The following is a 24,187-nucleotide window of genomic DNA, read 5'->3' as shown; positions in this document are numbered from 1 at the left end:
ATGAGCATGAAGAGAGTTCTGGTCCTGCTCGGCATGATTCTAACATGTGGAGCTCAGAAATGGAAACAGGAAGCCTCACGTTTGGACCCGAAAGGTCAGGGATGATGTGTTTTCCCACAATCTGTAAATGATTATCCACAATGTTTCCTTTAAAAAAAAAAGCACTTGAATAATGTGGATGTCTGTCTTTAGCAGAACAAAAAGATGGCAAGACGTGTTCCAACCTGACGCAGGTGCTGGACAACTGGAAATTTGCAATTGTAACCCAAGTGAAAGACCTGCTGATCAACGACCACGCCGCCGTCCTGCCCGAGTACAACAGGTGGGTCTCACGGGCCTCTGACTGTAAAGTGCGGTGATTGTACATCAATAAAAAACAGAAAGACGGCATGTTGTGTAAGAGAGATGTGTGTAAACAGTGATGTCAGCGAGCATTTTATTGTTCCTCACAGTCGTACGAAATGAGGGCTTATGTAACTCCTCTCGCTCTGCACATGACCACTGACCCGTCGGAGCCAACAATGTGATCCACGATCGCTCTGGTCCGACTCTGCTTTGTAAATGACCTCACTGAGGAGACAGGGCCAGTGAATTAAGAGAAATGTTTCAGCCTTGTGTTTCTGGCAAACTTCACTCCAAGTCATCTGCCCTTTCCCTTCTTTTATGCCCTTAGATTGAGTAACTACGTAACTTTCTGGCTCCCTCTAGGTGTCCTTTCTTACATATGGGCCAAAAATCTGCTATTTATACACCTTCATCTGCTCTAAAGGGACGTCCATGCTTTATGTCTGTTGTCCTCATGTTTCCTGTGGATGATGAGCCTGTTCCTCCTTAACAGCATGCCGTGACTTTCACGTTGCCAGTTTCACTTGTTTCGCCTCATGTTTTGCCAGTAAACAATGTTCCAATTACATGTGAGCTTATGGAAATGTTACAGAGCCAGAGCTTTCAGAGGAGTCACTTGAACACTTAATAATTAATGTCTGCACTTGCGTTCAGGATCCAGCCCCTGTCAGATGCTCTGGGAGACCTCTACAGGCAGTTTAACGCTCTGAAAGACGAGCTGGCCGGGCTCTCGGCGAAGTTTGACAGTGTGGAGGGTTTCGTGGAAGACCTAAAGGACGGCAGATCCGCTCTGCCTCAGCGGCCCGTGCAGAGGCTTCCCCCCCGCGTTGGACTCAGGTCTCCCATGCGAGCGCAGATGAGAGCTCCTGTGAGGGGGATTATCAAGAGGCCGACACCGATGAGAGCAAGGAGGAGGGGGCCACAGACACCTTAGACCTGCTGCATTTTGTCTTGTATCAAAAAAAGAGTTGATGTGTTTGTATATTTTACAGAAGAGGATTGCTTTGTATTATTTATACTAGTGATGCATGGTGTATGAATATGACAATATTTGAAATCTCCAAACAAATGTATTTATCTTCCCTTTCTAAACAAAGCCACTTTTAACCACAAGGTGGCAGCATTTATCAAATTATCTGAACTGTGACCTGCTGCTGTTTGGATTCATTGCTGGACATAAAGTATCATAATGGCTTTGAAGCTGCTCTAGAATTTTATTATAACACAGTATAAAGATTTTTTTCTCTATAACGTTGTTTGACTTTTGTTTTTAAGAGGCTTTCATTAGAAATAGATTATTGTGCAACTCATAACATGTGGTTCACTGTAAATTAACTAAACGTCCAATGCCAGTCGGACAAGATGCCAGCCAGATGCTGCAAACCAGTCGGAATAGGTTCTTCTTAAAGGAGCAGTCCTCCCCTGGAAAAAGCCACTGTCAGTCAAAGCTGGTGTTCTCTGTAATCGATTTGAAATTGGTGCCATAGCTCATAACAGCTCATTTTTTCACCAATTCTACATTCCTACAACACCCAGCATGCATTGCGCCCCTCCCTCTGAAAGGACCGGCCCAGCGAGAGACGCTGGAGTGAAATACTACCGTTGTCGCTGCAGGCAACGGCTCAGAGCGGGACAGAATCCGAGATACATCGAGAATATACCGGTGGATCGTCTAAAAAAATCTTCGGATCTGCAGTCTACATTTCAAACCTGACGATTTGTGCATTTTTTTCCTACCATAATGGCATTAGCTCCACATAATAGCATGATAGGACTGAGGTTGAACATTTGGCGAACTGGCCCTTTATTAGTGTAAAGTGCAATCCCATAAGTCAGTACATTATAGTATTTCACAATGCAAATTTAATAAATTGATACAAGCTTTATTCATCCATCCATTATCTACAGCGCTTATCCTGTTCAGGGTCGTTTAGGGGCTGGAGCCCATCCCAGCTGTCATTGGGCGAGAGGCGGGGTACACACTGGACTGGTCGCCTGTCAATCACAGGGCTGACACGTAGAGACAGACAACCTTTCACGCTCACACCTAAGGCTAACAAAAGAGGCAACATCCACTGACATTCGTTTTCTTTATGTGCAAGAACGCGACATCTCCATCAGACAGGCAAAACGGACAAGATCGGCAAAGGCATTAGTCCTTGCCTCATCTGCAACACCTCGGTTGCGGTATGAGTTGTCTCGTTTTGATTGGATAGAGGCATCTCCCCAAATAGCAATTAAATCTGCTATTTCGCCGTCCCTCCACTGCTGCGCGTCGAATCGGGACACTTTTAGCTGCAGTACGAATGCAGCCTAGAGTCACCAGTGAGCCTAACAAGCATGATTTTGGACTGTGGGAGGAGTACCCGGAGAGGACCCACACGCACACATAAACTCCACACAGACAGGCCTCGAACCTTCTAGCTTTGAGGCAACAGCGCTAATCACTGCCCCACCGTGCAGCCCCTGTACAGCTTTATGCCAATTTATTTTTTTGTCTACAACATCCTGATGCCCCTAACTCTTAAAGTGTTCTTTTCTAAATTGATCGTGGAAAAGGAAACACTGTTTCCGTTGGTTCCTTTTTCTTGTTTCCCAAAGTCAGAATAAAGAATTTAAAAGCCGTTTATAAAACACTGTCACTACTCTATAATTCCAAGTTCAGATTAGCTACACCCAGAATATTCGAGACTGAAGAGAGGAGAACCAGATCATTCAAAAATGCAGATTGAATCAAAGCTCCTCCTCCTGTCACTCACTCTCAGTTTCACTGCTGTATTAAATTGCTCCTCCAGCACCTCCTCTCCTCATCCTCCAAAGCCTCTCATCTGTCAGCAGTGAGCTCACTTTCCAAGTTACAAGGCCATTCTCAGCACACACTGCCAACATGCTGGGGACCCTCTGCACTCTCATCACTGCTCTAACATGTAAGGAGGCTGACTTACTGCAGCTTTCACCTCATGTTGGATTCATCAGTCTGTGTGTTTCTCTTGACTCCATGTCATCTTGTTGTTTCCAGGTGTGAGTGCTGTGATGCTGGTGACACAGAAGCCTCCTGCTGTGGCGCTGATTAGAGGAGAGACAGCCACCATGGACTGTAACCTAGGGACTGTTACTCGTAGTGCTGTTCGCTGGTACAAACAGGTTCCAGGAGGAGTTACTCAGCATGTTGTGAGGTTTCGTAATGACTGGAGCGCTCCAGCCTATGGCTCTGGCTTCTCTTCTCCAAAGTTCACATCCACTCATCAGTCAGAAACAGATTATCGTTTGATCATCAGCACTGTGGAGGAGGGAGACTCAGCAGTCTATTACTGTAACACATGGGACGGCTCTGTTAACGAGTGGGTATCACAGTGATTTACACCGTGACAAAAACCTCCTCTCTAAACACTTCTGCTTTTTGAGTCTCTGACACATTTCTTCAAAGAGTGAAGCAGTTTTTCTCTTTAACATCATCCTGTGCATCAACATAAACCTACAAATGAACCAGAACATATTGACCCAGCCTTCTGATATCAATGTGCTTTATTACATAGATTTTCAAAGCACACACATATAAAAGACGTGGACTCTGTGACAGCAGGATCTTTATATTGGTTGTGCATGTGAAGCGTGAGCCTCCAAATAAAACTACTCACAAGTCTGTGAGTAAAAAGGAGCAGCCCCACAGACTGACATTGTTGATTGTAGGAAGTAAAAAAGCTTCAAAGGAAGAATCCAGGATTTATAGGAAGAAAATGACGTAAAATCATTGTAATCAGAAATTTTCTCACAGGTCATGTGCTGCAAGGTTACAGATTCCTCCAGAGACTCGATTGGAGGAGTGTAAAAATGTTGGATATATAAAGTTTAATACGAGGCCAAATTAGTAAAAAAAAAAAAAAGTACAGTTCTCTTTCACTCCTGAGCAAAAAGTGATTGACACTTATGCGACAGAACAAACTGCTTCCAACAGATGTTTGTATTGGTTTGTACTCACAGATAAATCAATTATCTTTTAACTGCAACAGCTTTACACCAAATTCTAAAACAATTATGTTTCTCACAGTTGATTCAGAAAACCCTGATGGTAGTAATATGTATAGATGGTTCTTATTGTCTCCCTTTCAACCTCTATTTTGTGAATAGTATTTGAAAAAGTATATTCATAGAAGATAAATACAATCACATTATTCACTCAAGAGTTATTGTTATTTAAATAAACAAATATTTTATCGACTTTGAGTCTCTTATCATTTTCAGTATAAAAAAGCACATTATTAAATAGCGACTGAAACTGAGTTTTCATCCTCCATCAGTGACGCATCACCTCTCTGCTCCTCCTCCCAGGATGCACCTGCAGGCCTCCGCTACTTATTTATAGCTGCATGTAAATGAAGAGGTCAAAGGTCAGCTCTCTGTGTGACGTCATTAACATTGATTCATCAGAGGAGGAAGATTTTTTTGTTACTTACAAACTAAAGTGTGAAGATATGACACGATTTGATGATTGTATCCAGTTCATTCAAACATTAACAAAGACACAAATCTGAACCTGCAGGAAGTCTTATTTTGAAATCCTGATTGTGCAATATTTTAGGGTCGGGGGGGAGACATTTCCTTTATTGATTATAATGAAGACAGAAAAGTTTCTTCCCTTTACAGAATATTTGAGAGCAAGAAATGTGACAAACCTGCAGATTGAATCAAAGCTCCTCCTCCTGTCACTCACTCTCAGTTTCACTGTTGTATTAAATTGCTCCTCCAGCACCTCCTCTCCTCATCCTCCAAAGCCTCTAATCTGTCAGCAGTGAGCTCACTTTCCAAGTGACAAGGCCATTGTCAGCACACACTGCCAACATGCTGGGGACCCTCTGCACTCTCATCACTGCTCTAACATGTAAGGAGGCTGACTTACTGCAGCTTTCACCTCATGTTGGATTCATCAGTCTGTGTGTTTCTCTTGACTCCATGTCATCTTGTTGTTTCCAGGTGTGAGTGCTGTGACGCTGGTGACACAGAAGCCTCCTGTTGTGACGCTGATTAGAGGAGAGACAGCCACCATGGACTGTAACCTGGGTGGTGTTATTAATTATTCTGCTCTCTGGTACAAACAGGTTCAAGGAGGAGTTCCTCAGTATGTTTTAAGGTTCCGTCAGACCTGGAGCGCTCCACTCTATGGACCTGGTTTCTTTTCTCCAAAGTTCACTTCCACAGATCAGTCACAAACAGATTATCGTTTGATCATCAGCACTGTGGAGGAGGGAGACTCAGCAGTCTATTACTGTACCACATGGGACACCTCTGCTAACAAGTGGGTATCACAGTGATTTACACCGTGACAAAAACCTCCTCACTAAACACTTCTGCTTTTTGAATCTCTGACACATTTCATCAAAGACTGAAGCAGTTTTTCTCTTTAACATCATCCTGTTCATCAACATAAACCTACAAATGAACCAGAACATATTGACCCAGCCTTCTGATATCAATGTGCTTTGTTACACAGATTTTCAAAGCACACACATATAAAAGACGTGGACTCGGTGACAGCAGGATCTTTATAATGGTTGTTTATGTGAAGCGTGAGCCTCCAAATAAAACTACTCACAAGTCTGTGAGTAAAAAGGAGCAGCCCCACAGACTGACATAGTTGATTGTAGGAAGTAGAAAATAAGAATAGATGAAATAAATAAGAGTTATATAAAACTTGTGACAAGTTAAAGTGACAGTTATGAGATAAAGTGACACGTACGGGTAATAGCAGCCATATTTTAGCTGAATAAGATGACACACTATGATATGAGATACAAGTTATCGTACAACAACAATACGTGACTGTCACACGACCAAGTATTGTGTGGGAGTACAACTACCTACCTGACTGACTGACTGACACTACACCTGACTGACTGACTGACATTACACCTGACTGTCCCCGTACCTGACTGATGGGGTGACACATTAACACCTCAACATGTATACAAATGTAAATGTTGTCAGAAAAGTATTATTGCACATAATGAACACAATGTAGCCAGATATAGAAAAGTAATATTGCACATGGTGAACATTTTTCCTCCTGCTGAGCAGGAGGAGTTATACAGTCTGATGGCCACAGGTAGAAAAGACTCACTTCCACTAGAGACTGTGGTTCCACTCCCAGGACAGAGCCAGCCTTCCTGATGAGTTTACTCGGTCTGTTAACGTCCTGTGTCTTTAGCCTGCAGCCTCAGCACACTACAGCGTAAAAAAGGACGCTGGCTACCACCTGCTGATACGGCCCACGATGGCAGAGTCGTTTGAAAACTTCTGCAGGCGACAGGACTGTGACTGGAATCTGAAGTCCGAGGTGGAGAGTGTGAAGAGGAGGGGAGACAGGACCGTCCCGTGTGGTGCTCCTGTGCTGCTCACAATGGTGTCCAAGATGTTGTTACCTAGCCTCACACATTGTGGGGAGCCTTGGAGGTAGATTGTGATCAAGGCCAGAAGTGGAGCAACCGCCAGCATGTCCAGTAGCTTATTCCTGAGCGGGGAAGATCGTATGGTGTTAAAAGAACTGGAAAAGTGCTGCCTGCCTCCTCCAGGTGAGAATAAACCCTGCAGCAGAAAGATGATGGCATCCTCCACTCCACTATGGGGCTGGTAGGCAAACTGAAGGGGGTCCAATGATGGCTCGACGACTGTACGGAGGTGCTTTAGGGCGATCCTCTCCAGTGACTTCATGGCGCATAAAGTCAAAGCTACTTTCTGTTAGGGGGTGGGAAATGGACATAGAGCTATGAGGTGAGTGTGCAGGGGGAGGGGAGTCCTGAGAGGAGCTGGAGGGAGGGTGGGCTGAGACCACATCATCAAACAGGTTGAAGAACAAGTTTTGCTTATTGGCCTCATGCTGATCAACTTCAACCCCATTCTGTCTTCTTACTGTGACCAGTGATGGTTCTCATCCCACTCCACACCTCCCTCATGTTGTTCTCTTGGAGTTTGCTCTCAGGCTTCCTCCTGTGGCTCTCCTTACCCTCTGCGATCTTCTCCCTCAGTTCAGACTGCACCTTCTTCATCTCCTCCTTGTTTCCTCTCCTGAATGCAGCCTTCGTCCTGTTGAGTGTTGTTTTAATGTCCTTACTCACCCAGGGTTGATTCTTTGCAAAACAGCGCACAGTTTTAGTGGGGATGAGATTGTCCAGACAAATTGTTACACAACGGTGGCTTTATCGCGTTATACAGTAAAATAAACCAATTTTTGTGAAAAAGATTTTGTGAAAGCTACTTCCTGCTCAAACAATGCTTAGGTTTTACACTTATTAGGTCCTACTAATACCAAAGAGGTAGGAGAAGTTAAAAAGTGGACAGCCTTAAGTACAGGTGTGAACACTCCCAGGAAGGATTGAAGACGCATTCAGGTCAGACTAAAGAAGTAGCGAACTCGCTGCTCGCTCGACCGCTGAGAGAGCGGCGAGCCGACACGTAACAGGAAACTTAAAATAACCGCTCTCCTCAACACTGCAGTCCGCTGTAATCTCTCTGGGGAAAAGCCACACAGAGACAGATTATTTGTCCAAACTTTGAAGGAAAAAATCCCCAAAAGTCTCCAACAACACTAACAGGTGAAGTTAAGCTCAGTGTCTGTGTGTCTCAATGACTGTATATATAGATGGACAACGTGTCTCCATCTGCTCCCATTGTACGAAATTGATGCCAAAATAGCCCCTGTGATAGGCACTGCCATCTTGCGATGGTGACATCATATGGAGCCAGAGACTGCGCAGTAGAGATCGGCGAGTGAAGCGGCCGTAGCCACTTCCGCTAACCCAAACACACACTTAACTTACCGAAAAAACAACAAGGATCCCGCACGGCGGCGTGTTTAACAGCAGAACAGCTTCTCTGTGTTGGTCTGAGGTTAATGTTCACAGGTATGGAAACTTCAATGACTGTAGTGATTGTTTTAGTTACGTTTCTTCTCGCAGATCGTCCTCCGCTCTGCTCACCCGGAACTGACTGGCTGCAGGAGCCGAATTTGTCAACAGAGCTGTCAATCATCATTTTGACAGCATCAAATGACTACTTAAAAATAAACTTGTCCAAAAAATGAACACTTGGACGTGAATCACCATGATAATAACTAGCTATGATGACAGAAACCATATTTGAGAAAAATTGATCGGGCGTGTATTTTGATTTTATAGTTTGACCCATGTCCCATCTGTTAACATGGAGGAGGCGGGCTTTATGACCTATACTGCAGCCAGTCAGCAGGGGGCGCCTGAAATGTTTTGGCTTCACTTTTAGGGAGCTGTCATGTCGTCCATCTTTTTATATAGTCTATGGTGTGTCTGTGTTGACGTCTAGCAGACAGCCAGCATTTACATGCAGAAATTGAAGAGTGATGAGATAATATCTTAAACCCCCTATTCAGAACCTACAGGTGGATGCTGGGGTGGTGGTGGGGCTGAAAGTAGGAGTGCAGTACTGGTGCAGGGCAGCGATGGAAATGACAGAGCAGAGGGAGAGACAGGAAATCTTGCAGCTTAAATAGACCGCCAATTGGGAGGAAGTGTTTGTCAGGTGATGTGGAAGTGACGTATATCAATTATTAAATCAGTGCAGCTCGAGTTGTCTGCCTGAACTAGCTCGCAGGCGTCGCCCCATGTATTTATAAAGGCTGTAAACATGTTTATTTCTGCTGTAAAAATTTGCATTTTCCTACCTGCTGCAATGTTATTTCTTGTTTTCTGGAGCCAGCCTCAAGTGGCCACTTGAGGAACTGCAGTTTTTTGCACTTCCGCATTGGCTTCATTTTTCAACACCGGAGGTTGCCGCTTGGTATACGCACGTGTGTCCTGGGCCTCATTACGGCAACAATCGCGTGGATACGGGAGGCCACTCGCCTCTCTTTCCTGTCTGATTTAACATTTCACTGCTGTGTCTGCTGAAAATCTTTTGAAAATGTATTTCTCGTGTCACTCCAGCACGGAGATACAGACAGATCGTGTCTGAGTTTATTTAGTAAGGAGACTGCATTTAAGTTTTTAATACGGAACGATCCCAAACTGACGAGGGGGAGGAGCATCAGGCTTCATGATCGATCCGATGAGGGGGAGGAGCATCAGGCTTCATGATCCAACCGACGAGAGGGAGGAGCATCAGGCTTCATGATCGAACCGACGAGGGGGAGGAGCATCAGGCTTCATGATCGAACCGATGAGGGGGAGGAGCATCAGGCTTCATGATCGAACCGACGAGGGGGAGGAGCATCAGGCTTCATGATCGATCCGATAAGGGGGAGGAGCATCAGGCTTCATGATCGAACCGACGAGGATGAGGAGCATTAGGCTTCATGATCGATCCGATGAGGGGGAGGAGCATCAGGCTTCATGATCAAACAAAGTTTCATATCACTTCAGTCCGTACTCACCCGCTCCCTCCCTCTGAGCGCCTGCACAGCAGCTCTCCCCCTCTCTGTGCTGCGAGTCTGCATCACAGTTTTTTGTATCATATGATGTTTTTAAAGTCTTATTAAGGTGAATGAGGCTCCGTGTTCATTTGCATACAGAGCGGGAAAGTGAGATCCGATCACAAGTGCTCACTAAAGACGCATTTGGAGATGCATTGAAATGTCAAGTATGAACGCTAGTGCTAAGAGCTGACCCGGCCTGTTTAACAGCTCATAACACATATTTAACAGTGTTTAATCCGTTTGATAAAACCGTCATTTATTATTCAAAGTTTAATCTAAAAGGCAACTGGACTTGGCCGAAGCTCTTGAGGATGTTCTACCCCTCTTCTGAACCTTCCTCGGTTCTAAACTGACTGCTGGACGGAGCGAGAAATATAACCCTCTGTTGGTCACTAGTTTGCTAACACATGTTGAGGAGTCGTTAACCTGGACTGGTGACCTTGACTCACAGAGTCTTGAACACTCTGGTGTTGGTGTGTCACTGGGTTCAAATGATCCAAAGTGTGAGTGTGGTTTCAGCTTTGTACCCAGAATTCAATACTGCATAGTATGTGGGTGATAGGTGGTGTCTCAGGCCACCACCTCTGATTAGTAATGGTTAATCAACTTTAACAAAGATGGCCTCCTTTAGACTTCTATCAAACCAACAGTCTTCTCTGGCCGGGTTCAAATCTGAGCAAATGAAGCCAAGATAACCAGAATAACTTGAACAGAACAAGAAAGGAAAGTGAACAAACTCCTGCAAAGAGACAAAAGTGTTTGAGAAAAGTCCAGCAGTGTTTAGTAATCTAAGCAGACTGATGACAGAATGAGATGTTGACAGTGAAAGTTGCTCTCAACAGGATGTTTCAGTTCCTCTCCCCTCATTAGTGAGAGTCAGGAGGTTTTTGTACAGCCATGTGTACAAACTGAATCACTGTGGTATTCGGACAAGGCACCAAGCTGACTGTGACAAGTAAGTACTTTTAAACTGCTCATAAAACAAGATGGATTTTCTCTTTCTGATTCAAATTGATATAAAATAATCAATTGTAATGTTACTTATTGTGGACAATATTTAACAAGTGTTTGAGTGAATAATAGATCTAATGTTTGACATGTTCTTTGACATCAGGCTGTCTTTGAATGCAAAAGAAAGCTTTCCAAATGATCACTATGTTTGAAATATTTTCTGCAAATGCTCTAAAATAGTTTCATCGTGTCGGAATTTCTAACAGTGAAGCAAAATATACCAGATTGTGATTATTGATTCATAAATCTTTGGCAGGTTTGATCGTTTCAAAATGTTGTGTTCAATAATTTGTAACAAATGTTTTACATTGTGACATGAACACCAAATGATAATGCTTGTAAAGTTTATTGATGAATAAGTTCTAAGTTAGTTCTGAATTGAGCGAATGTCATCCTCGCTTTTTGTATCATTTTGCTCTTTGAATGTTGGAATCAAAAAACAGATGACGACTGATGAATTGTGATTTTAAGATTGTTATATGAGATTAAAAACATTGAGAGAGAAACAGAGGGAGACTTTATGAACGCGTTTCAAACATTCAAACTATACTGATTGTTAAATGACGGAATATTTGCACTGATGATTTTGTTGTTTTTGCTGATATAAAATGTTTGAATGGAGCCTGTTTGTTATATTTGAAACACAACTAAGTAGTCTCTCTGTGACTGTCATACTTTGTGTTAATGCCGTCATTTCTAGTTATTTGATGGATGTGCTTTGTGTATTTTCAGGCTCCTGCATCCCTCCTCCCGTCCTCACAGTCTTCCCTCCGTCCAGTGCTGAGCTCCGGTCCGACAAAGCCTCTCTGCTCTGTCTGTCCAGTCAGTCTGTGCCTTTTGCAGAAGTGAGCTGGTTGGCTGCTGGGAGTCCAGTGAGCAGTGGGATCTCTACCAGCACCGCTGTTCAGCAACCGGACCAGACGTTCCACATCAGCAGCTATCTGTCCATCCAGACGTCCGACTGGAACATGGACAAGGTTTACACATGTAAAGTGTCTTTGGGCTCCCAGACTTCAGAGAAAAACATGGACAAGTCCCACTGCACTGAAGAAGAGTAGAGGAGCAGAATGAGCCTTTCTAATCTGCTTCTTTACTGTTTGTGCTGTTTGCTCATTACAAGGTTCACATGTTAGAAAAGATGTGTCTGCATGCTTGTAATACATGTTGTGACAGTTAGGTGGAGGTGTTGTATCAGCTTTGCAACTGCTGCTTTTCTCAACAATCATTCAATAAAACACAAAAAACTCTGTGAACCAAAAAGTCTTTGTGTTTATTTGTTCTACTGACAGCATCATTTATAATGATATTTTGACTTCAATCATTTTTACAAGCCCTGATTTTTCTTCTAATGTTCATTTCAGTGGTTATTACAGCAAAGCAGACACATAGATAACAGACAGATTTCTGTTGGATCTTCACTTAAATATGACTATTTAAATTCAAATAGCAACATTTTTATTAGGAGTTGATTTGAGGAAACAACAGATGTATTAATGTTACTTGGTTTTATCAGTAGTCATGACGACAGAGAAGTCAGATAAATTATGAAGCGACTGAAACTGAGTTTTCATCCTCCATCAGTGAAGCATCACCTCTCTGCTCCTCCCTCTCCTCCTTCACAGGATGCACCTGCAGGCCTCCTCTCCCTTTTTATAGCTGCATGTAAATGAAGAGGTCAAAGGTCGGCTCTCTGTGACATCATCAACATTTGGTGAATCACAGAAAGTTTTGTTCTTATTTGTATGAATTATATTCATGTGTGCAGAAGAGGAGCTATAATCCTGCATTAGATGTCTCTCTTTAAAACAGCAGAAATATAAAAATAGGACAGAAAAGTTTCTTCGCTTTACAGAATATTTGAGAGCAACAAATGTGACAAACCTGCAGATTGAATCAAAGCTCCTCCTCCTGTCACTCACTCTCAGTTTCACTGTGGTGTTAAATTCCTCCTCCAGCACCTCCTCTCCTCATCCTCCAAAGCCTCTAATCTGTCAGCAGTGAGCTCACTTTCCAAGTGACAAGGCCATTGTCAGCACACACTGCCAACATGCTGGGGACCCTCTGCACTCTCATCACTGCTCTAACATGTAAGGAGGCTGACTTACTGCAGCTTTCACCTCATGTTGGATTCATCAGTCTGTGTGTTTCTCTTGACTCCATGTCATCTTGTTGTTTCCAGGTGTGAGTGCTGTGACGCTGGTGACACAGAAGCCTCCTATTGTGGCGCTGAGGAGAGGAGAGACAGCCACCATGGACTGTAACCTGGGTGGTGTTACCGATTATTCTGCTCTCTGGTATAAACAGGTTCCAGGAGGAGTTCCTCAGCATATTTTAAGCTTTCGTCACAGCTGGAGCGCTCCAAGCTATGGCTCTGGTTTCTCTTCTCCAAAGTTCACATCCACTCATCAGTCACAAACAGATTATCGTTTGATCATCAGCACTGTGGAGGAGGGAGACTCAGCAGTCTATTACTGTAAAACATATGACAGCTCTGCTAGGGAACGCGTATCACAGTGATTTACACCGTGACAAAAACCTCCTCACTAAACACTTCTGCTTTTTGACCTGCTGATGCTCACTGACAGCGATTTGAAGCCACCAGCCAACGTTTTCTGTTTCTCACCACTTGTACTTGTGGAAGAGTTTGCAGCTGTTTCTGATTTAATTCATATAATATTTGAAATCTTCTGGAGCACAAAGTCATGATTGTATTCTAGTTACATTTTTGTCTCTTTCATGAACAGGTCCAAAGATCATCCAGCAACCAAAAGTTACAAACATCAGAAGTCATTTAATTTTTTCCAAACAAAGCAAAATGAAAACACAACATTGACCTGACAACATGCTACATTTACTGTGTGATTATTGATTTGTTTCCAATCAATCAAACACAGGAGTCTTCATTAACATGCAGCTGCTACTTCAGTTACAGCAAATCATCAGAAATGGTGATAAAACTGACAAGAGACAGAAACAGTTCCATCAACTCTGCAGCCTGCTGATTATAGACAACTGTTTACACAAACATCCATAAACATGTGGAAGAGACATGAACCTGAAAACAGATGCAGTCATGTTTCATTATATGATCATATCTACTTGATTTGTTCCTGACACAATAACCGGATTAAAACTGAAGAGTCAGTGAATGAAGTTTCAAATATTGATATAAAGGACATCTGCAGGATTCCAGTGACAAAGGTGGTTTCTCTAATGTTGTCAGGCTGCATGTAAAATACAAGTGAAAGAGAAAAGGAATGTGACAACACAACTTTATTTAAATAATGATGTCAGCAAACTTCCAAAGTAGTTTGAAATGATCCAAATTGATCCTGTGAAACTCACAAACATGATGTAGTTGATTAATGAATGAAAACAGTGCTGAGTGTGTAAACTCCTCCTCCTCCTCTGCTCCTCTCCTCAGTGTCTTTATAAGCTTCAGTCTCTCTTCTCCTCACACTCCAACCCTGCTCACCTCTCAGCTGGACAGTAAGGGACGTTTACAGCACACACTGCCAACATGCTGGGGACCCTCTGCACTCTCATCACTGCTCTAACATGTAAGGAGGCTGACTTACTGCAGCTTTCACCTCATGTTGGATTCATCAGTCTGTGTGTTTCTCTTGACTCCATGTCATCTTGTTGTTTCCAGGTGTGAGTGCTGTGACGCTGGTGACACAGAAGCCTCCTGTTGTGGCGCTGACGAGAGGAGAGACAGCCACCATGGACTGTAACCTGGGGAGGATAACTGTAAGTTCAGCTCGCTGGTACAAACAAGTTCCAGGAGGAGTTACTCAGCATGTTGTGAGGTTTCGTCATGACTGGAGTGCTCCAGCCTATGGCTCTGGTTTCTCTTCTCCAAAGTTCACATCCACTCATCAGTCACAAACAGATTATCGTTTGATCATCAGCACTGTGGAGGAGGGAGACTCAGCAGTCTATTACTGTAAAACATGGGACGGCTCTGTCAATGAGTACGTATCACAGTGATTTGCACCGTGACAAAAACCTCCTCTCTAAACACTTCTGCTTTTTGACCTGCTGATGCACAGTGACTGGGAGCCATCAGCCAGTGTTTTCTGTTACTTTCCCACTGTTGCATCTGCACCCTTAAATGCTTTTATTGGATTTTCAAATAAAACCTATTTTTCCTGACAGTAACCAAAAACACTTTTATTACATTTTGATGTAAAATCCTTTTTCCTTCTTCATGAACAGGTTCAAAGATCATCCAGTAACCAGAAGACAAACACTGAGAGTAATGACACGTGCAGCTAAAACAAAACCAATTTAAATATCTACATTCACTAGAGAACATGTCCCAACACAGATTAACTCATATTTATTATGTGATTATATCCACTTGCTTTCTTGCTAACATTACAACAGTTCAGTCAGACACCTCACGTCTGTAATAGTTTGAAATGTTTATTGCAGCAGAACATAGCTGGTGTTTGACGTCTAGGCTCCGACCTCATCACTCTTCACAGATTTAAGTTGCATGCAGACATTTGAGGAGTGATGAGATCATATCTGAACCCCTGCATACGACACATACAACAAGCAGCTTAAAGTGTCTCTGCCATCACCTGGGAAACTTGTTCATCTCTGAAACTGTCCTAAAGGGGGGCTAAATGATAGCTTCTGATATTCACGATGTTTCCAATAGAAGTGAATCATGAGAACAAAGTGTATGAGGATTATAATGGTTAAGAACCTGCAAAGTTACAAAACTGAACAATGAAGTAAATCTGCATTTGCTTATGAAGCCTAAAGAGCCTATAACATCATGAAGGAGTGTTTTTAGATTAATCAGCGCTTATAGAACAAAACGACAAAGTGAAATACAGATAATAATAAAAACACACGTGGACTTAATATTAAATGACATCAGCAGACGATCCAAAGTAACATGAAGACGATTCTTTAATAAAGGAAATATTTAAACGTTCTGTGAAATGAAAACAGTGCTGAGTGTGTAAACTCCTCCTCCTCCTCTGCTCCTCTCCTCAGTGTCTTTATAAGCTTCAGTCTCTCTTCTCCTCACACTCCAACCCTGCTCACCTCTCAGCTGGACAGTAAGGGACGTTTACAGCACACACTGCCAACATGCTGGGGACCCTCTGCACTCTCATCACTGCTCTAACATGTAAGAGATTCTTCTCAGTCCTTTCACAGCCCATCATTTCACACACAAACCTTTTACTCATGTATGTTTCTGTGTGTGTTACAGATGTTGATGCAGTGAAAGTGCTGACTCAGACACCTGCTGTCCACACAGTTTCTACAGGACAAGAGGTTGTTCTCAAATGCAACATTGAGATAGATGATGGATATGCTGTCTACTGGTACAAACAGGTTCCTGGTGAAGCTCCTCAGTATGTTCTGAGCTTTTACCGCTCTCAGAGTTCACCCAGCTTTGGATCAGGATTCTCCTCAGACAGATTCAACTCTAAATCCTCATCAAACATAGATTACCAGTTTATCATAAAGCAAGCAGAGGCAGGAGACTCTGCTCAGTATTTCTGTAACACATGGGATGACTCTGCTAAGGAGTACGTATCACAGTGATTTACACCATGACAAAAACCTCCTCACTAACTACTTCTGCTTTCTGAGTCTCCAACACATCTACTAAAGCTCCCTGTAACTACCTCAGACAAGACCTGATCAACCAGTGTCCTCAATCTACTGTTGAAATGTAATAACTTACTTACAAATCTCTCTTATCACTGATCATTGATAAATTACTTACATATTTACTACATTTAATACCCAGAGGACCTTGCAATTAGAATATAAAGCACACATGAGGAGAGATGAAAGAAAACATGCCACCTTTAGATATTGGACTTTAAATTTATGAAGTCCATCCACAGAACTAAAACTGTACCCTAATGCAAAAGTTGATCAATGTCTAGGTTCACATTATGACTTGCTGATGGTTTTATACTAATGTTGGAGACCCCCGGCCCCTTTAACAGCTCATAACACAGATTTAACGGTGTTGAATCAGTTTAATAAAACAGTAATTCAGTTGCATTATTCAAAGTTTGATCAAGTTCTTAAAGACGTTTCACCTCTCATCCAAAAAGCTTATTCTGTTCTACACAGACTACTGGACGGCGCGAGAAATAAAAGCCTCTGTGGGTCATTAGTATGCTAACACATGTTGTAATCAGGTGAGAGTCTTTGACCTGGGCTGATGACCTTGTCTCACAGAGAGTCTTTAAAACCCACTGGGGTCGGTTTCACAAAGATGTTTCAGACTTTTAGGCCAGTCTTAATATTGCTCATAGATTAGTCCAATGCAAGTTAGACTGTTTCACTGACTGATTTTAGGCCAAAATAATTAGACACCTTACCCCCAGGCTAACTCAGCTCTAAGACCCATGTTACCATGGTAACAATCAGTGACACCTGCTGACCAGTAGCACCAAATTTTGGTGGCCCCAACTTACCTCCCGCCTGCTCCCTACTGATTCGTCCGCTTCACTGAGTGCTACCCTGGGTCTGGACCTGCTCCTTCTTCAGCCACCTCTCCTGCCTGCAGCTTCATGGTACTGTTCCCTCCCATGAACTGTTGTGTGAGTGTGTCTGAGCCTTCACATCACCGCACTCACCTGTGCCCGAGTTTGGCTCACTCAGCCTGAGCCACCGGCCCAGTCCATAGACTCTTATGGCTTGCACACATTCATACACCACAGGTTATGCATCAGGGAGCAATTTGTGGTTCGACCACTGTCCAAACCTACGTTAGCAACTGTACATGTACATTGTGCATAAGAATCTACTAGTCCGACAGCAGATATCCTCAAAGATTAGAGGGGGGAGTCATATTTTTTGCAAGATGTCGGACAAGGATTAAAAATTGTGGCAGACAGTCAACTGGTCTCCGCTTGCGATCCTGTCTGGCCTTCGCTACCACCACCGATGATATCAGCCTTTATTTTACCAGCCCTTGGTTTGTGCCGTTGTTATGGCAAACTTGTGCAGGATTCTGTTGGGCTTTCCCGTTGTGCCTTTAGGAGATCCAGTGTTTGGATCAAGCCCACGACATGCGAGCAACATCCTGACGCGCTTTGAACAAAATGAAAATGTGGGATTTAGTTTTGTTAGCAATGGGCTAAAACATGTTAGATAATGGAAGTTATAGAGAGTCATACCTAACATTAGCTTAAAATAAAACAATATACTGACTTAGCCTAATATGCACGCTTTTAAATGCGTATTGTCGTCCTTTCTGTCCACTTCCCTCTGATATTTAGGAACTATTTTTTCTAGGAGTAGCAACAGTAACCAAGAGGGGTGGGACTAAACTCCTCCTCTTCCTCCTCTGCTCCTCTCCTCAGTGTCTTTATAAGCTTCAGTCTCTCTTATCCTCACACTCCAACCCTGCCCACCTCTCAGCTAGACAGTAAGGGACGTTTACAGCACACACTGCCAACATGCTGGGGACCCTCTGCACTCTCATCACTGCTCTAACATGTAAGGAGGCTGACTTACTGCAGCTTTCACCTCATGTTGGATTCATCCGTCTGTGTGTTTCTCTTGACTCCATGTCATCTTGTTGTTTCCAGGTGTGAGTGCTGTGACGCTGGTGACACAGAAGCCTCCTGTTGTGACGCTGAGGAGAGGAGAGACAGCCACCATGGACTGTAACCTGGGGAGCTCGACTGATGTTGCTCGCTGGTACAAACAGATTCCAGGAAGAGTTCCTCAGCATGTCGTGAGCTCTTATCGTGGCTGGAGCTCTCCAAAGTATGGCTCTGGTTTCTCTTCTCCAAAGTTCACGTCCACTCATCAGTCACAATCAGATTATCGTTTGACCATCAGCACTGTGGAGGAGGGAGACTCAGCAGTCTATTACTGTAAAACATGGGACGGCTCTGTTAAGGAGCTCGTACACAGTGATTTACACCGTGACAAAAACCTCCTCACTAAACACTTCTGCTTTTTGAGTCTCTGACACATCTACTAAAGCTCCCTGTAACTCCACCAAACAAGACTGAATACCAACCAGTGTCCTCAATCTGTTTTTAAAAGAAAAAATTCTCATATAAACTTATTTAATAATCTCTCTCATCACTGAACATGAAGAAATAACTTATTTGTTTGTTTTCAGGCTTTACTTTTCTTTACTTTTAGCTGCAATACACCGCTCAGTGAGTGATGAATAAAGATAAACAGATTCTTTCTTTCTCTTCTTTCATACCAAGTGGAATTTGTGTTTAGAGTATAAATCACTTATGAGGAATGATGAAAGAAAACATGCCATCTTTTCATTGAGTGCTTTAAAGTCATGAAGTCAATTCTCTATTGTACTGAGACTATCTCTCCTTCTGTTACAAATGAACGGGGAATGATCTCCCTGCTGTCAGGGTTTGAGGATACGTCAAGACACACCAGCTTGCCCAGCCACCCCTAAGGGTTAATAAAGCACCTGTGCCGGCGTCAATCAGTGATTGTTTGATCTCCACCTCAGTCAGGGTGCTGTGTGACAATCTTAGACACCTCAACAAAACAACCTCTCCTGTCTCCAGCTGCCGTGTCTGGTCTCCTAGTTAGAGCAGCGGTGTATCCCAATTCCGACGTACTGCTTGTGGTCCTTACAAGCAAACGTGTCCGGGGGTCCAGAGTTCCCTGAGTGTATTGCTGGGGGTCAGCTGATGCACTCAGTGGAAAAGTCCAGTAGGGAAAGAAAAACGATGATGATATGTCATCTGTGCACATGATACTGTGTGCAAGCTAACACGTCTGGTGAGGTCCTGTGCTGAGCGCCAAACATGAAAGCCAACTCACAGCGGGCAAACGACTGGACTCCCTGTCAAGCTAGCCTCTCTCTGCTCCGGATCCTCAACTACCTGGATGATTGTCTGGTCTGTGCGGCTTCAGTGGAGCAATGCCAGTGTCACGTGGCCTTGGTCTCGGACCACATTCTGAGCCAAGGCCTGCACATCGCAACAAGAGCCATCTCCAGCCTTCCAAGGTGCCAACATTTGTTGGTCTGGATTCCCTGAGGGCCATTATTGTGCTGATCCCTGAGAGACAGCAGGCCTTCATAGCCGGCCCCTGCAGTTTACAGCTGCTTTCTCGGGTCAACTGGAGGCTATGCCTTCGCCTAATGGCCTTCAAGTGCAATTTGCCGGCCACATTTTTTATTAATATTATATATTACTATCATATTTAATTAATACATTAATACTCAATCTTGTCTGAAAATGGTTGTTGAAAAAATCAATCTTTGATTTACTACAATTTACAAGACATAAGGACACCGTAACAACCTGTGTGAGTAATATTACATCACAAGAGGGAGTCGCGGTGTTCGACTCTGCCTTAGCTCAACGTGCAGAGGTAGGTGGGTGCGTTTGTCCTGGTTGCACAAATTCTATGTTGACCGGACATCGAGCCCACCGTTCTCATGACAGGAAGAGGAAAGGAGCTAGCTTGTGTGCCTGGGTGCGCCCTTTAGTAACTGTAATGGGTAGTATTAATGCTCCCACTTGCTACTACTCATGATATGTTATAGCCTTTGGTATGTGATAAACTTTACAGTGTTGTGATGTGAGCACAGCGTTAGATATCGCCAGCTAATGCCGGTCACTCATTACGACACCTGCCCAGTTCTCTTCTGGTTCTCGCTGCACTCTAACTCAATGTCTCTCCTGTGGCCTTTATTTCTCCTCTTCCTGGCCTGTTCCTGCTCTCTTTGACGCCTAATGTTAAACCGCTCATTAATCGGTGGGGCTCCCTTCTTTCACGTCACATCCAGTCGTCTGTTTTGATGCGGAAATATAGGAAAACTGACTCCAGAAGCAACGTAGTGTATTAATTCATATATTTTGTTGAAAATATAATTTCTAAATAATGTTGTCCGTGCAGAGCTCACCAGTTGGATCCCTACTCAGCAACAGCCCAGAATATCCTGGTATTTCTGCAGACTTCTCTCACCATGATATGTGCAGCAGCCACGGGGTCATATCAGTCCACATTTACAAGGTTCTACTGTCTGAATGTAGCAGCTAGTCCCTCCTTTAGTGAGCGAGTGCTGGCTGTGACAATGAACGGTTAGGCCTTGTGGGCTATGTGTTTTTCACTGCTTGGTTGTCTCCTCAGTCAGCTTAGTGACTTGCAGGCTGCTCGGAGTGGCCACTACCTTCCTAAGTTTGGCCCTGTGTCTTGCAGAGCCTTAAGTTGTGTTCCCAGAGTCAGCCTTGCGTCTTGCAATCTTACCTCAGCATTCCTTCTGCCTCTCAGGCTTAGTCTTTGCGTCTTGTGAGGCCTTGACCTGGATGGCAAAAAGTGTACAGTCGAAAAACAATTTGTAACTATTGTTTCATGATTGGGCTTGTGGACAGCACTGTCTCCTCACAGGGGGTCTAAATGAGTTACCCTTAAATATTGAATATGTAACGTAGTGGAGAGATAGTCTCAATACGATATCTCTCCAGCTTATAGGACGCTCGGAGACAGTTCCCATCAAACTATCACTGATTCCACGCCAGCACAGGTGCTTTATAGACTGACTTCATAGATGCTGATGAGATATTTCCCTTCACAGAATATAAAACCCCAACAATTATAAAAAGTGAGTTCAGTAACTCTTCCGTACCTGTGCAAACCTTGCATACATTGTAAAAGCACTCCACCTTCATCCATTAAATCTGATATTTGATTTAATTCAGGCTTTAAATACTTCTCTGTTTTGTCACATAACATTTTACCAATAAGTTTACAAAAAACAAAATGTGACTATAATTTTTTTTTGAAGCACATCTAGATCACTGTTTACTTCAAACAAGAAGAAAAGAATATAAACTGATTCACTAATGATTTGATTTGTTGGATTGTTTGTAGCTGAATTAAATTAATAATGAAATCAAACTGAATGAGATGTTGACAGTGAAAGTTGCAGTCAACAGGATGTTTCAGTTCCACTCCCCTCATTAGTGAGAGTCAGGAGGTTTTTGTACAGCCATGTGTACAAACTGAATCACTGTGGTATTCGGACAAGGCACCAAGCTGACTGTGACAAGTAAGTACTTTTAAACTGCTCATAAAACAAGATGGATTTTCTCTTTCTGATTCAAATTGATATAAAATAATCAATTGTAATGTTACTTATTGTGGACAATATTTAACAAGTGTTTGAGTGAATAATAGATCTAATGTTTGACATGTTCTTTGACATCAGGCTGTCTTTGAATGCAAAAGAAAGCTTTCCAAATGATCACCATGTTTGAAATATTTTCTGCAAATGCTCTAAAATAGTTTCATCGTGTCGGAATTTCTAACAGTGAAGCAAAATATACCAGATTGTGATTATTGATTCATAAATCTTTGGCAGGTTTGATCGTTTCAAAACGTTGTGTTCAATAATTTGTAACAAATGTTTTACATTGTGACATGAACACCAAATGATAATGCTTGTAAAGTTTATTGATGAATAAGTTCTAAGTTAGTTCTGAATTGAGCGAATGTCATCCTCGCTTTTTGTATCATTTTGCTCTTTGAATGTTGGAATCAAAAAACAGATGACGACTGATGAATTGTGATTTGAAGATTGTTATATGAGATTAAAAACACTGAGAGAGAAACAGAGGGAGACTTTATGAACGTGTTTCAAACATTCAAACTATACTGATTGTTAAATGACGGAATATTTTCACTGATGATTTTGTTGTTTTTGCTGATATAAAATGTTTGAATGGAGCCTGTTTGTTATATTTGAAACACAACTAAGTAGTCTCTCTGTGACTGTCATACTTTGTGTTAATGACGTCATTTCTAGTTATTTGATGGATGTGCTTTGTGTATTTTCAGGCTCCAACCTCCCTCCTCCTGTCCTCACAGTCTTCCCTCCGTCCAGTGCTGAGCTCCAGTCCGACAAAGCCTCTCTGCTCTGTCTGTCCAGTCAGTCTGTGCCTTTTGCAGAAGTGAGCTGGTTGGCTGCTGGGAGTCCAGTGAGCAGTGGGATCTCTACCAGCACCGCTGTTCAGCAACCGGACCAGACGTTCCACATCAGCAGCTATCTGTCCATCCAGACGTCCGACTGGAACATGGAGAAGGTTTACACATGTAAAGTGTCTTTGGGCTCCCAGACTTCAGAGAAAAACATGGACAAGTCCCACTGCACTGAAGAAGAGTAGAGGAGCAGAATGAGCCTTTCTAATCTGCTTCTTTACTGTTTGTGCTGTTTGCTCATTACAAGGTTCACGTTAGAAAAGATGTGTCTGCATGCTTGTAATACATGTTGTGACAGTTAGGTGGAGGTGTTGTATCAGCTTTGCAACTGCTGCTTTTCTCAACAATCATTCAATAAAACACAAAAAACTCTGTGAACCAAAAAGTCTTTGTGTTTATTTGTTCTACTGACAGCATCATTTATAATGATATTTTGACTTCAATCATTTTTACGAGCGCTGATTTTTCTTCTAATGTTCATTTCAGTGGTTATTACAGCAAAGCAGACACATAGATAACAGACAGATTTCTGTTGGATCTTCACTTAAATGTGAATATTTCAATTCAAAAAGCAACATTTTTATTAGGAGTTGATTTGAGGAAACAACAGATGTATTAATGTTACTTGGTTTTATCAGTAGTCCGACAGAGAAGTCAGATAAATTATGAAGCGACTGAAACTGAGTTTTCATCCTCCATCAGTGAAGCATCACCTCTCTGCTCCTCCCTCTCCTCCTTCACAGGATGCACCTGCAGGCCTCCTCTCCCTTTTTATAGCTGCATGTAAATGAAGAGGTCAAAGGTCGGCTCTCTGTGACATCATCAACATTTGGTGAATCACAGAAAGTTTTGTTCTTATTTGTATGAATTATATTCATGTGTGCAGAGCAGGAGCTATAATCCTGCATTAGATGTCTCTCTTTAAAACAGCAGAAATATAAAAATAGGACAGAAAAGTTTCTTCCCTTTACAGAATATTTGAGAGCAACAAATGTGACAAACCTGCAGATTGAATCAAAGCTCCTCCTCCTGTCACTCACTCTCAGGTTCACTGTGGTGTTAAATTCCTCCTCCAGCACCTCCTCTCCTCATCCTCCAAAGCCTCTAATCTGTCAGTAGTGAGCTCACTTTCCAAGTTACAAGGCCATTCTCAGCACACACTGCCAACATGCTGGGGACCCTCTGCACTCTCATCACTGCTCTAACATGTAAGGAGGCTGACTTACTGCAGCTTTCACCTCATGTTGGATTCATCAGTCTGTGTGTTTCTCTTGACTCCATGTCATCTTGTTGTTTCCAGGTGTGAGTGCTGTGACGCTGGTGACACAGAAGCCTCCTGTTGTGACGCTGAGGAGAGGAGAGACAGCCACCATGGACTGTAACCTGGGGACTGTTATTAATTATTCTGCTCTCTGGTACAAACAG

The 24,187-nt window shown here is 42.9% G+C and overlaps 3 protein-coding genes across 4 annotated transcripts; all 3 read left to right on the top strand.

Annotated features, from left to right (window-relative positions):
• Positions 1 to 1,279, top strand: LOC138603233 (uncharacterized). The gene is made up of 3 exons (XM_069674928.1): positions 1 to 94; positions 193 to 322; positions 1,000 to 1,279. Exons 1-3 carry the CDS (start codon positions 1 to 3, stop codon positions 1,277 to 1,279), a joined length of 504 nt encoding a protein of 167 aa, XP_069531029.1.
• Positions 1,280 to 3,415: 2,136 nt separating this feature from the next.
• LOC138602719 (immunoglobulin lambda-1 light chain-like) lies at positions 3,416 to 12,055 on the top strand. Of its 2 annotated transcripts, XM_069674270.1 has the most exons (4): positions 5,185 to 5,224; positions 5,317 to 5,639; positions 10,703 to 10,739; positions 11,528 to 12,055. In XM_069674270.1, the coding sequence occupies exons 1-4, from the start codon at positions 5,185 to 5,187 to the stop codon at positions 11,851 to 11,853; spliced, it is 726 nt and encodes a 241-aa protein (XP_069530371.1). In that variant the 3' UTR covers positions 11,854 to 12,055. The 2 variants fall into 2 exon arrangements, with proteins under 2 accessions (XP_069530372.1, XP_069530371.1); XM_069674271.1 differs by lacking the exons at positions 5,185 to 5,224; positions 5,317 to 5,639 and adding an exon at positions 3,416 to 3,694 and having other exon boundaries at positions 10,710 to 10,739.
• Positions 12,056 to 18,243: 6,188 nt separating this feature from the next.
• LOC138602707 (immunoglobulin lambda-1 light chain-like) lies at positions 18,244 to 23,147 on the top strand. The gene is made up of 4 exons (XM_069674244.1): positions 18,244 to 18,283; positions 18,376 to 18,696; positions 21,798 to 21,833; positions 22,622 to 23,147. The coding sequence occupies exons 1-4, from the start codon at positions 18,244 to 18,246 to the stop codon at positions 22,945 to 22,947; spliced, it is 723 nt and encodes a 240-aa protein (XP_069530345.1). The 3' UTR covers positions 22,948 to 23,147.
• Positions 23,148 to 24,187: the final 1,040 nt, after the last annotated feature.

The sequence above is a fragment of the Semicossyphus pulcher genome, unplaced genomic scaffold (assembly GCF_022749685.1).
Source record: "Semicossyphus pulcher isolate SPU_LCO1_2020_fin unplaced genomic scaffold, fSemPul1.0.p SCAF_23, whole genome shotgun sequence".
In the NCBI taxonomy this organism is placed as follows: Eukaryota; Metazoa; Chordata; class Actinopteri; order Labriformes; family Labridae; genus Semicossyphus; species Semicossyphus pulcher.
The sequence above is the reverse complement of the archived record's forward strand: the minus strand, read 5'-3'. Positions and strand labels throughout refer to the sequence as shown.

What these genes read in the sequence shown, in the direction of transcription:
- LOC138603233 (XM_069674928.1), top strand. Translation starts at nt 1, where the DNA reads ATGAGCATGAAGAGAGTTCTGGTCCTGCTCGGCATGATTCTAACATGT. An exon ending in CTCACGTTTGGACCCGAAAG is followed by an intron (nt 95 to 192) that starts GTCAGGGATGAT and finishes GTCTGTCTTTAG; the next exon opens with CAGAACAAAAAGATGGCAAG. An exon ending in GTCCTGCCCGAGTACAACAG is followed by an intron (nt 323 to 999) that starts GTGGGTCTCACG and finishes ACTTGCGTTCAG; the next exon opens with GATCCAGCCCCTGTCAGATG.
- LOC138602719 (XM_069674270.1), top strand. Translation starts at nt 5,185, where the DNA reads ATGCTGGGGACCCTCTGCACTCTCATCACTGCTCTAACAT. An exon ending in TCTCATCACTGCTCTAACAT is followed by an intron (nt 5,225 to 5,316) that starts GTAAGGAGGCTG and finishes TGTTGTTTCCAG; the next exon opens with GTGTGAGTGCTGTGACGCTG. An exon ending in GGGACACCTCTGCTAACAAG is followed by an intron (nt 5,640 to 10,702) that starts TGGGTATCACAG and finishes AACTGAATCACT; the next exon opens with GTGGTATTCGGACAAGGCAC.
- LOC138602707 (XM_069674244.1), top strand. Translation starts at nt 18,244, where the DNA reads ATGCTGGGGACCCTCTGCACTCTCATCACTGCTCTAACAT. An exon ending in TCTCATCACTGCTCTAACAT is followed by an intron (nt 18,284 to 18,375) that starts GTAAGGAGGCTG and finishes TGTTGTTTCCAG; the next exon opens with GTGTGAGTGCTGTGACGCTG. An exon ending in GGACGGCTCTGTTAAGGAGC is followed by an intron (nt 18,697 to 21,797) that starts TCGTACACAGTG and finishes ACTGAATCACTG; the next exon opens with TGGTATTCGGACAAGGCACC.